Below are 12610 nucleotides of genomic sequence, written 5' to 3' on the forward strand. Positions count from 1 at the left end.
TCCCCCGTTTTTCGAAACGGGCGACTGGCTATGACAAAGAGATTGTTGTCGAGTACCCGACGAGTGGTCGATTACCCGAATATTGTCAGCGCGGGGGGAAAAACAATTCGGCGAGTTTTACAGGTAGCTTATTCGAGTATTTGAGTACCCGATTAAGGCAAATTTATGATACTCGATAATCGACGAGTAGTTAAAATTTTCTTATTCGTGTTAGAGTATCTGACCTCAAAAATCGTCGGATACCGGGCGCGCCGCTCCAGCTTGGCCAGCGAGTGTTCTAACACCGACACATATTAAGCCGCGTTCACAAAGACGTTAAAAATGGTAAATAGCTGAAGTTGAAAGCGTAATGTAGAAGACGAAGTTAGAAATCGGCGGTTCACAAACCCGCCGAAAGTCAAAACGGGAGAGAAAAATTCTCAAGATGAGAGGGAAATCGGTGGTCAACCCGTATCTACTCCAGTTTGATATTTATCATATTTCGACCTTCGGCTGAAAATCACATGCCAGTTTTGGCCAATAGAGAAGCGGTTATGACGTCGTGTCGGTCATGTGATACACAAACACCGGTTTTCTCGAGAGAGAGTGGAGACCGAGGCCCGAGGGAACGAAAGACTTTGTTCACCTCGTGCTTTCGGTGCGCTATGGCTGCCACCATAAGTAACATAAGACCCCTAAGTATGACACTTGTAGCCTTGCTCATGCATTTTTTATTACTACATCCTTTCTTCACCAACGATAAATCAGAAAAACGACTAGCAAATCTGTAACCCGGAAGCTTAATACTCTTTGGGATTTGATTTTTTTATTGGTCATCGAAAAGGAGTCAGAGTTCAAATTTAGCCAATCATATAGCGCTACAAAATATTATCAGGTACGAAATGTAAGAAATAAAATGGCCGTTGTGGTAGTCGGCTTATTAGGCCTAACTCTATCGGAAAATTATACCTAAATACTAAATATTATTAAGGTCATTTTCAAAGTTTGAACTGAAAAAAAATTATTGCGTATTTAGCAATTGTAAAAGTTATTCCTGAAGTTTGAAAAAGGTTAATTCTTACATTTTAATTCATCAATTCATTTTTATTTTGATCACAGCGGACAAAACCAGTAGAGGTTTAAAATCCATGTTTAAATTTATTTTTTTCGGGAAAAAATGTAAACAAAGAAATTTACCGGTTAATATTTCGGAAAATGATTGAAAGACATGTATTATTCGTAAAATTTGAGCTTTTTATAGAAAAAAACGACGTTTTTCCGATTAATTTTACAAATTTATAAAAAAATTAATCGGATAATACAGAAATATAAATTACTTGATCAAAACGTTTTACGGATAATTTTTTACATTAAAAACGTAACAAACTGAAGGTTTTTTAACGTCTGCAGTATTTGGTGCATAATATTGATAAACAACAATGAGATTGATCTTCTGAATATACTACACTAGTGATCCACAAAATTTCGAGTTGTTGGTGAATTTCTAATATAATACCATTTGCCCGATATAAAGATTTAATATTGTTGGGGAAAATACATAAAATTTCTTTAATTTCTTCCGTTGTTAAAGTTTCCGTGGCGAAAACGAAATTAGTGCGGCTAAATACGCCTTAAGCCTAAAAATGACTGTTTTCAAAACCGCGGGAATCACGTTCCCGGAAGTTGGGTTAGATTAGTTCATGCCGCCGCTACCGAGTGGCGCTATTTCGAAAAAAATTTGATGTCACTGTGAAGAAAGGATGTAGTAGAACATTTTCCTGATGTCATACTTAGGGGTATTATGTTACTTATGCTGCCACCAATAAAACTGTTACGCTACAACGATATTTAGAAAAACAGCTTTGGCGAAAATCCGTTTTCCTTCAATAAACATATTAACGTCAACTTATTCTATAATATTTTTCATATTTATAAATTAAATTAAATTTAAAATTAATTACTATAATATAAAATACAGTCTTGGCCGGGATTAGAGCAGAGGACATGGTTTAAGTAGGCGGCGTGTTTACCGCTGAGCCATTGACTTCCATGTCGCCGTATTGAAAATAAAAAATATCACAGGTCACAGGCAAACTCTTACGAGGAGAGGTATATTTTGGCTTGGTAACTTGTTTAGTAGGCTCTGATTTTTTTTTTCAAAAATAAGAAAGACTTTATTGGTGTATATGGCAGCGAAGGCCCTCACACCATGTGCATCATAACTCCCTTGAGTTACTCCACTCAGTGAAGTTAGGGGATGAGACCATAGAAATAGAAATGAGACTAGAACCAATGCGCTTTGAGCCAATCCCAAGGGAAACGGGCAAGCTAGAAGGCTGCCATTAGAGTGGAATCGGGCTATCCGCGCCCAACGGGGTCTCGATCGAGAAACGGTTTGAAAGAATTTTTGGATTGCCTCCAAAATTCGTCTGTTGCTGACGTCACCCAGATGAGATCCCATTGATTTTCAATAGGATCTCATCTCAGTGACATCACGATGTTCGTTAGCAACGAAGTTACCAACCTTAGCCCTTAGCAACCACAGAGTATCGAGGCAACCTTTTATAGCCTAAAATTTACTAACCTTGATCAGCGCCATCTGACAAGCGAGTTAAACATTGTCGCCATGGTTACGGAGGAAATTTTGAAGCCGGTTAGCTACTGCGCATCACGTTGTGCGCAGTGACGGTTACTTTTGTGTTTGCGTTTTTTGCGTCTATAAGCATAACCTCGGATAATTAAAAATGGCAAAAAATTTCATTTTTTTTGCTTCGTAATAACCGATTTCGGAAATAAAATGCTCATTTCATAAGTATGTAATATTATAAGAATTATTTTTCAAGAGACAAAAACCTGGGAATGAAAGGGAAAGCAATTATACACAAGTTTTCTAAGCCTATTTTATTTCAAGGTCAGTAAATTTAAAACTTTTATAAAACTGTAATTTACGGTAATGTAGATTCTTGTGAACGTAATGAATTTCATATTTGTTTAAATAACTTCTATATTGTCGTTGAAATAATAAATCTGTCTTTTTTACAACTCAACAATGTCGAAAACCGGTTGAAAAACACAAACAAACCAGACGACGTTGCATAAGACGTTATGCCACGCGATCATATTTAGTTTAAATTATTTTTATTAGATGGCGCGTATATGTGGAATTCCACTCTAATGGCGGCCATCTAGCTGGTACATTTCCCCCAATCCGATCGTGGTTCTAGTCTCATTTCTATTTATGGATGAGACCGCAGGGTATATACTGTCTATGATGAGTCATATGTCCTTGGAGACAGTGGGGGCGCTAGGGGGTAGGCCAGGCAGGCCACTGCCTACCTTCACATTTTGAGGGGGCCCCAAAATCACCCTATAAGGGGCCCCAAATTGATCTAGAAACGGCCTAAAAATTCTCCCAAGAGATAAAATTATTTATAAATAACACAACAATTTTCGATAGTGTATTTAGACATTTTTGCGGTATCTTCTAGTAAACTAGGACGTCACAAAACCCCAAAGGGTATTTTGACACAGACTTGAGCGGAGCGAGCGAGACGTGAAATAAGAGCATACAAGAAATAGTTATTAAATTGAGCAAACATATTTTATACATCGCCAAAGTTACAAAAGCTCTAATCTCTCTAGTTCTTTTTTTTTTTTGGTTGGTAGCCCGGGTTTACTATTAACCTTCAAAAGGCGCTCAAAATTGAAACCTGGATCGAAGATTATGCCATCCAACGTTTAATGAGTAACGCCTGTTAAAACCGTAATTTATGTTTTTCCTCGTATTTTTAGATAATTCTGTATTTTTTTTTGCTTATTAATAATAATAAACAAGGTTTTTAGTGCGTTAGAGAATTATTCCCGTAATGTTATTAAAGTTTAAAAGCAGTTTTACGTTGTAGTTACGACCATAGCTTATTTCTGTTTCGTCGGGTACTCCACCGCACCGTCAATATTATCTTTCCCAAGTTTCAGAATTCTGGCAGATTGACCTCGGTCACGGCCGTCTCGAGATCAGTAACGTCAGTAAAGTGCGAAATTTACGGTTGACTCTGCCCGCCTCTGCCAAGGCCGAGTGAGGGGGGGGGGGGGGTGAAAAGCATGCTCAATTTTCTTTTTTTTTGCCACCGAGCTTTGGAGCCCCTTTAAATAATGAGTAATTTTTAAAAATAAAAGGTTGGGGAAAATGACCAATAAGTGATCGCTTTCCGAAAATGGAACAAGTCGTCGAAGTGGGATATTCCACCCATTGAGTTGGGAATAACTAAATAAACTAAATCTGGCTGGCGCGGGACCAATTTCTTTCAATAAGGAACCTTTATCAACTTTATCGTTCTACCGTGGCGGCATCTGTCTCTGGTGGTGGCCACTATATGGCAATTGAATTTGACGCGAAATTGAAATGTATGATTTCTCGTAACAAACAAACCTTTGAAAATGTTTAAAAATTATTTAATTCTGTCAACACGATCCTTTTTATCACAAGTTACGGTGAGTTAGCTAATAATTATTTATTTTTAGCCATATAACTTTACAAAATATAGATGGCGCTACCGTCTAATTATAAAGATGAATTTCGTACAGTCTTCCCAGAACAGGTCCCGCGTATCCATGGCAACCGAAATCCTAATTGTAATTCTAGCAGTATTATTCCCAATTCAATAGCTGAAAACTATTCGTGAGTTCTGAACCGTTCAACCAGTCGCCATGCGCACTATTCGGCAAAAAAATTCTAGAACTACCCAAATGCAAACTATTCGCAGACATGAACCTCTTGTTGATCGTTCGGAGCCGTTCTAAATGGTACCTGCTCAAGACCAAGTACTGGCCGGAACTCAAGGTTGAAATCTCTAAAATTCGTCTGCACATCGGGCTACGGATGTCAAATCGTACGATCCTAATTCGCAGACTTGTAAATAGCGGCAGTCCACGCGTCAAAAACCCCTGAAAAAAATCACTGGACTCCTAAAAAAATGTCTTTAGAAGGGGGTAAAGAGTCCACGGGACTCGCTCAAATTATATTGTTAGCTGTGTAAAAAGAGGAAAAATTTCGAGAATTAAATAAAAAGTTGAATTTTTTTTCTCTTTGAGGCATTTGTATAGTGTATACAGGGCCCCCATAGGTCCTATAATTCCTATAAAATCCTATATTTTCAAAAATGTCCTATAACATCCTATGTTTTTAGCAAAATCCCTAAAAAGTCCTATAAAATCCTATAATTTTGATATTTTGCCCATTTCAAATCCCGCCACTCTGTTAAATTGCTAGATGTAGCTATAGCATAAATTCCTCTACAAAGTCACTCTAGTCTATAGTTTTGTTATTGTTAAAATGGTTAGCTACTAGTATATTTTTGTGATGAAATGATTCAATAGTTTCTATTTCTCAAGTGAAAATCAAAGATATATTTCACTAAATATAGATTTTGTTTTTTAAATGCATAAAGTTAGTAAAAGAAATAGCATATTTAGTCCTATAAAATCCTATAATTTGAAAAAATAGTCCTATAAAGTCCTATATTTTTAGAAATATAATCCTATTTTTCCTATAAATAATGTGAAGATTTGAGTGGGGGCCCTTGTGTATACTGACCGCCACTATTTCAGCTCTCCGAATATTATTCGGACTCCCCACGGACTCCACGGAGCTAGAGCTCCCCTATCTACTTATCTGTGAGGCCTATAGAAATTTACAATGACCAATGAAAAATTTGGAAAACTTGGGCCTACCAGGGAAAAATCTCTTTCAACTTAAACAGGTGTGGCCCGTGTGGGGAATAATTTCCATACTTCGTTAGTCTAAGATTAACGAACTATGGAAATTATTAGTCCATAATTAATAGTCTTGCTCTGTATTCCATTAGGCACAGTAATAATACAGTGCCATTGAAGAAAAAAAATTTGCTTTATTAAAATGAATAAAGGTAGAAAACAAAAATTTAAGCTCTATGGGTTTGGAATGAAGACTTTAATGGTTAAATTAATTGTGATAATATTTACGAGCATTTTAATTTACCCGATCACGATTATATATGACAATATGTAAACTTTGATGCTGTAGTTCAATTACTGACTGTTTCTTCTATAATTACAATAAAATTTTTTATAGGCTTTGCCTGGTTAGGTGCCATTTATTTTCGAATATAATATGGAGGAATAAAGAGATATTAAAGACTTTAGTCCCATTTGACCGAAATCCCATTCGACCGAAGGCGGTTTTTATGTGTCCCATTCGACCGAACGCTGCTATATAAATTGGCTTTTGCTATGTTTATCTTCACCTAGTCACGAAACGTAACTGAACCAAAACTGAAATAGTAAACTTAACCAACTCCAACCTAACCTAACCTAACCTAACCTAAACATGGATCTTCGATAGTACATACCTTATAAATAAAATACCAAATCACCCCGCCAATTGGGCTACATTTTAAAATTCTTTCGGTCGAATGGGATTTCGGTCGAATGGGAATAAACGATATTAAAGAACTTATAAATTTAAACGAGGGGGGGGGGCGAAGAAAGAGGAAAGAGTCCTGGACTCGTCGAAAAAATAGATCGGCGGAGGGGTCCGGGTCCAGTGGACTCTCTTAAAAATATACACTATTTACAAGTCTGCTAATTCGAATCACAACTATTCGTACAAAAGTTCTGAACTATCCAGAACTTTTTCGTGACATCACAGCTCAGTCCTAGGCCGTTCTCTTAACGGTTCAGAACTCACGAATAGTTTTCAGCTATTGATTCCACCAGCGTTATTAAAATCCACATCAAGCCTAGAAGAGTTAGGCCTAGGCTCAAAAGAATCTAAAAAGACTCCAACATTGTAGATGCGCCAGCAAAGCTATAAACCTGAATTTCAACTATTTTTCCAATAAACCTGTTTCTTTTATTTGACAATGCAAATTTATTTTAGAACGTGAGTCTCCGAGAACTTCATTAATTTGCAAATTAATTACATTAACAGAACTTGACCCTATATTGTAGTTCATTTTAGCTCCTAAGCCTTGGTTATTCAAACCGGTTTGTTTACTAAAATAATGGCCGTCGGTTTATCAGACCAAAGATAATTTAAACTCGTACCCTAGATTCGAATACTGAGAGCTTTCCCATTGACGGTTTTGTTACGAAGCGTTTACCCTTTTCCGGCACGTGACCTCAGAAAAATCGGGCCCCATCGCGGTTGCGGTAAGGCGCAAACCATGGAGCGAATTTTTTCTGAGTTTCAGCGGGAAGTGGGTAAACGCTATCGGCAACGCGCGAGAGAGTGATTTCGAATCAAGGATACAAGTTTAAATTATCTTTGATCAGACGTAGAGCTAATTGGGCGATGGCATTATCGGCATCAAATATGACGTCAAATATTACGTAGGGTACGGAAGACGAAATATCTGTGAAACAAACCGTTAGTGAAGAAATAGAGCTAGTAGCCTAACTATGAGTAATTATGTTACATATGCTATTACCGTTAACCTTTACAAGTTTTTATGGAAGGGGAAACCGAAGATATCGAGGGAAAACCCCTTAAACCAGTGGGGAGAGAACTTACGTATATAGCCTGTTTTTCATTAGCAAAGCTGAGTTTTTTCCTATAATTATATATATTACTATTTCATAATTTATATCTATGGTTGTTAGTTTGATTTAAATATCCCGGATTTATGAAACACTTTTGTTTGCAGGCCGCCATCTATTATCTATCCGTGATTTTCTCATCTTTATGCACGTGTCTGTTCAACCACATGGTGTAATAGTTATGGGTAAGCAGCGTAACGGTGTAATTAAATAGTTTATTTGAATCTGTGAAACCAAAAAATAGTCTACTTTGTGGTCAAAGGTTTATTGTCCATTTAACTAATCAAGATGCCGAAATTTAGCAGTAAGAGTGTCATTAGACGTTTTACAACAAACTTTTATTTATTTTGTAAGCCTTGGCTTATACATTTTTCCCCCCCCATAGAAAAGCAAAGTAAAAGGGTATCAGTGAAAAAGAAGTACAAAATTGAGAAAAAAGTCAGTTAGCATGAAATTTATTCAATTAACACGATTGTGCGTTGCAATTTATAACTTGGTTTCAGATTAGGGAACACCATCGTAAAGTTAAAAAACAAGCCAGAAAGAATCCTGTTAAACGTAAACCGAAAGATCCTGGTGTACCTAACAGTGCTCCTTTTAAAAATGAAGTTCTGCAAGAAGCTGCTGTGATTAGGAAGCAAAAAGAAGAACTTAAAGAAAAGCAGAAACAAGACCGCCACAAAACTAAAATGCAAAATAGAAATTTAACTGATCTTCAAAAAGATGCTCAAAAGAGAGCAAAAGAATTTGAGATGAAGGTACAAGCAAGACTGTATGTATTTATACTTAGGGAGAATGACTATGTTGAGATGATCCATAAGCATCATAGTCGAATTTTCCCTGGCGCAAGAGGGGAAGGAAAAATGTCACCAGCATGCACTTCGGAAAACTTAAATGTTAGGAAACCATTGAGATACCGGCCTGGTTTGGTTTTTATAGTGGGGAAGGAGCTTACTCTTCGAGCACGTGAGGGATTGGTGTAAAGCTAACAATCGTCTGAACAGTGTCATTCTCCCAAAGTTGAACTAAATACATTCTTAGTATATTTTTTTTAGTTCTTTTCATTGAAAAGTGTTGCTTAATATAGGAAAATGAAAAAAATCAATTAAAAAATGAATTCAAACCTTTAAAAGGAAAAGGAATAAACCAAGTTGCTTATTATAAAGAATTTCAAAAGGTTGGTTCTCAATACAAATTGTAATTTTGATTGGAATTAATCTTAAGTTTTAACTTTCTAGGTTGTTGACGCTTCCGACGTCATCTTACAAGTTTTGGATGCCCGGGATCCTATGGGTACACGATGCCCGACTGTTGAAAGAGCCATTGCTAATTCACCGGACAAAAAGCTTATTTTGATTTTAAATAAGATAGATTTAGTACCCAGAGACAATCTGTTAGAATGGGTCAAATATTTGAAAGGTTATTTTCCCACAATTCCTTTCAAAGCATCAACTCAAAACCAACAAGAAAACTTGGTAAATTTTGAGAAAATTTTACTAAAAAATTTTAACTATATATTTAAATGGTTTTAAAAATTTTTAGTCTCGAAGTAGGGTTTCAACGCTCAGTAACATCCCAGATTTATTACAATCTAGTCGCTGCTTGGGAGCCGAATCATTAATGAAAGTATTAGGAAGCTATTCTAGAAGTGGTGACATTAGAAAGACAATTACAGTTGGTGTCGTTGGTTTTCCAAATGTTGGTAAAAGCAGTCTAATCAACAGTTTAAAAAGAAGCAAGAAATGTAATGTAGGATCTACACCTGGATTAACCAAGGTCATGCAAGAAATTCACCTTGATAAACACATAAAACTCCTGGATAGTCCGGGTGTGGTATTGGCTGCCGCTTCTGCGGGAGCTGGCTCAGCTGAAGAAACTGCAATTGCTTTAAAGAATGCCTCAAGAATTGAACAATTGAGTGATCCCCTTGCACCGGCTGAAACAATATTGCAGAGAGCCAATAAGGAGCAAATTATGCTCTATTATCGTTTGCCAACTTTCCATGGACCGCAGGAGTTTTTGAAACTCCTAGCCAATAGAATGGGTAAACTCAAGAAAGGAGGCGTTCCTGACGTAAGAGCCGCAGCTAAGAAATTAGTTCAGGATTGGAATATGTATGTTTTATGTTTAATAACGTATAGAATAGAAATGAAAAATTTATTTTTACAGGGGGAAAATTAAATATTATACCCAACCACCTGAAGTTAATGAAAAAGAAGGCGCCATAGAATCTCAAATTGTTCAGACAATGTCCGAAGAGTTTGATATTGAGGCTTTATATAAAGAACAAGAAGAAGAATTGAAGACTTTGTCAATAGTGCTTCCAAGTGACGCTATTTTAGTAGAGTCTGCTGGTTTATCAGAGGCCAAAGTTGAAGAAATGATAGAGGAAGAAGCGGAAAGTGAAGTGGAATCTGAATTAATGGAAACGCAAGAAAATGTACTGAATTTTAAAAAAAAATATTATTCATTTTTCATTTGTTTCAAATTTGGTTTGTAGAACACAGTTGTAGAGTTTCCATTGAAGCAAAAGAAAATTGATCCCCCAGATTCAGAAGTAGCTAAGAAGAAGCTTAAGGGACAGCGCGTATTACAAAATCTGCCTCCCCAAAAATCATTGGAAATGGGTGAAAAAGTTAACAAGGCCATGAAAATTGAGTTCAAGAAGATGAAAAAGCGACGAATTAAGAACGGTAAATTCCTTAGTAACTAACTAGTAGTTTTTCCTATTTCCATCAATTTAAAAATGTTTTTATTTTTTAAAGAGAAAAAAGCTGATAAATTATCTGATGCACTTATGTCATCTATGACTTTGAAAAGTTCTGAAAAAGATGATAGTTACAGTTTCGATGTAGATTTCCAAACAAAATAAAATAGTTTTGGGATATTATTTATTGGGTATTGTTAAATCTACAAAATAAAATCATAACCATTTCTTCTTAAATTCTGAAGTTACACTCCTAAAATGATAAAAAAAATTGTAAAATTTTACTTTTATTCCTGTAATATACCTCAAATTACTTTTTATCTCTTCTCTCTAACCGTTCCACAGTCTTTCGTAATCTTTCGTGTTTTGCTGCCTCTAAGTTCTGCACATCTTCTACCTTTTTTAACTTTCTGCTAGGAACAGCGTCTAATGACTTTTTCCAATCATTTGTATATTTCATATCCAACATAATTTTTAACGTTTGGTTTAACGTTAAACATTTTTTGCTACCACTGCCCCACCTATGAAAAAATAACTTTTCAATCTCCTACATATTACCATCACTATTATCTTTTCTATCTTACAACAAATAGTTACGAAGGGGTAGTTTTGCCATTTTTATACCTTCCCGTTTAGCTTTAGCCATTGTTAAAGGTATTTCTTCGCTTTTATCGACAATTCCACCTATTTTATGAGAGAAATACTATTAATTTTCTAATTTAACAATGATCTAATTTCCAATATTACCTATTATGTAAATGGCATTATGGTCATATTTTTCCAACGTTTGTTCAGCATCAGGTGAAAGGTACACCAATTTTTCTTTGGGAAACAAATCAAGGTAACTTTCTTCAGTAACAGAAATCATGTTATTGTCATCGTTTGGAAGTTGCGGCATTGATAACTCCAGTTGTGAATATAAAGGGCCCTTAAGACTAACATTCGTGAAGTATAAGTTGTACGGGTCATTGTGAGTTTTATTTTCGTGAAAGGCAAGTGCCATTTGTTTGACCATATTCATAGTCTCCCTTCTGTTCATGCAGTTTTCAAAGCCAAAATCAAAAACTAAGGGTTGACCAAACATCAAGGCGTACGCTTGACGGTAGTTGTAAAACCGATTCATGCTTTTCTCGCGGATATAAACTAAAAAAGTGTTATTATTCATGCCATAACGCATATGATCCTTTTCTTGTTCCCAAAGTTGCTCCTTCTCCTGCAATTTTTTTAACCGCCGTTTTTCTTTCTTTTCTTTATCAACTATGGGTAATATTTCCTTCAAGAAGAGGAAGTTCAAAAATTTTTTTCTCGCCATATAGCTTTTTGTCTGTAGAAGCTCTTGCATATTTTTAACAGTTAAGGCTGAGGGCATTCGCCTATCAGTCAATTTGTGCATTTCATGTTCCATAAGGATCACACGAATTTGTTTGCCAATTTCTGGGTCATTGTTAGCCAATTCCTCAAACTCAGGGGGAAGAGGTGTCAATTCGATTTCTTTAGGATGTTCTTCAGATTCTAAAACACGGGAAGAATCGGTTGTCAACGGTCGTCGTAATGAATATGATGCCTTGGAGAGGGAGATGTTATTTAACTTGGATAGTTGTTTCCCTTTCTGAACATTCAAAATATTAACTACACGTTGGTTTAATATTGCTGAACATTTAAATAACGTACATAAAAGCATCGGTTTACTTAAATACATAATTTAAATTGTTTATTATACAACTTTTTAGAAACTTAAAAGGGTGCCGCTCAGAACCACGTGAAAAACCTTCACTGACAAGTCCAGTCTGGGAGTAGCAGACGAATCAACCCAAAAGCGGAAAAACACTAGCTGAAAACTATTCGTGAGTTCTGAGCTGTAACGTCACGCAAAAGTTCTGGATAGTTCAGAACTTTTGTACGAATAGTTGTGATTCGTACGATTTGAGGTACGCAGCCCGATGTGCAGACGAATTTTAGAGATTTCAACCTTGAGTTCCGACCAGTACTTGCTCTTGAGCAGGTACCATTTAGAACGGTTCCGAACGGTTCAACAAGAGGTTCTTGTCTGCGAATAGTTTGCATTTGGGTAGTTCTAGAATTTTTTTCCCGAATAGTGGGGACTGGTTGAACGGTTCAGAACTCACGCATAGTTTTCAGCTATTATACGCGAAAACTATTCGCTAGTTTTGGAGTAATTTTTAGGAAATAGCGAGCAGCTTCAAAATACAGTTTGGCTGTTATTGTATGGAAGAAGTTGGTAGTATGGGGTTAAAGGTGTACTCTTTTCGTCCCAAAGCGTGCGAATATTAGTTTTGGCCTCATCAAAGATAATATAACCATTGAATTGGGAATAATACTGCTAGAATT

The 12610-nt window shown here is 36.2% G+C and overlaps 2 protein-coding genes across 2 annotated transcripts; one reads left to right on the forward strand and one right to left on the reverse strand.

The window, feature by feature from the left end:
* Window positions 1–7702: 7702 nt before the first annotated feature.
* Window positions 7703–10457, forward strand: Ns1 (Nucleostemin 1). Its single transcript, XM_090177865.1, has 9 exons — window positions 7703–7858; window positions 7940–7992; window positions 8058–8312; window positions 8642–8731; window positions 8793–9029; window positions 9097–9668; window positions 9724–9994; window positions 10055–10247; window positions 10320–10457. Exons 1-9 carry the CDS (start codon window positions 7843–7845, stop codon window positions 10424–10426), a joined length of 1794 nt encoding a protein of 597 aa, XP_090033991.1. The 5' UTR covers window positions 7703–7842; the 3' UTR covers window positions 10427–10457.
* Window positions 10432–12045, reverse strand: rswl (tRNA methyltransferase roswell). Its single transcript, XM_090177866.1, has 4 exons — window positions 11009–12045; window positions 10846–10945; window positions 10576–10782; window positions 10432–10514 (listed from the first exon to the last, which is right to left on the reverse strand). Exons 1-4 carry the CDS (start codon window positions 11958–11960, stop codon window positions 10478–10480), a joined length of 1296 nt encoding a protein of 431 aa, XP_090033992.1. The 5' UTR covers window positions 11961–12045; the 3' UTR covers window positions 10432–10477.
* Between the last annotated feature and the right edge of the window lie 565 nt (window positions 12046–12610).

This window comes from Leiobunum rupestre, chromosome 6, assembly GCF_980474605.1.
Source record: "Leiobunum rupestre chromosome 6, qqLeiRupe1.1.hap1, whole genome shotgun sequence".
Taxonomy (NCBI): Eukaryota; Metazoa; Arthropoda; class Arachnida; order Opiliones; family Sclerosomatidae; genus Leiobunum; species Leiobunum rupestre.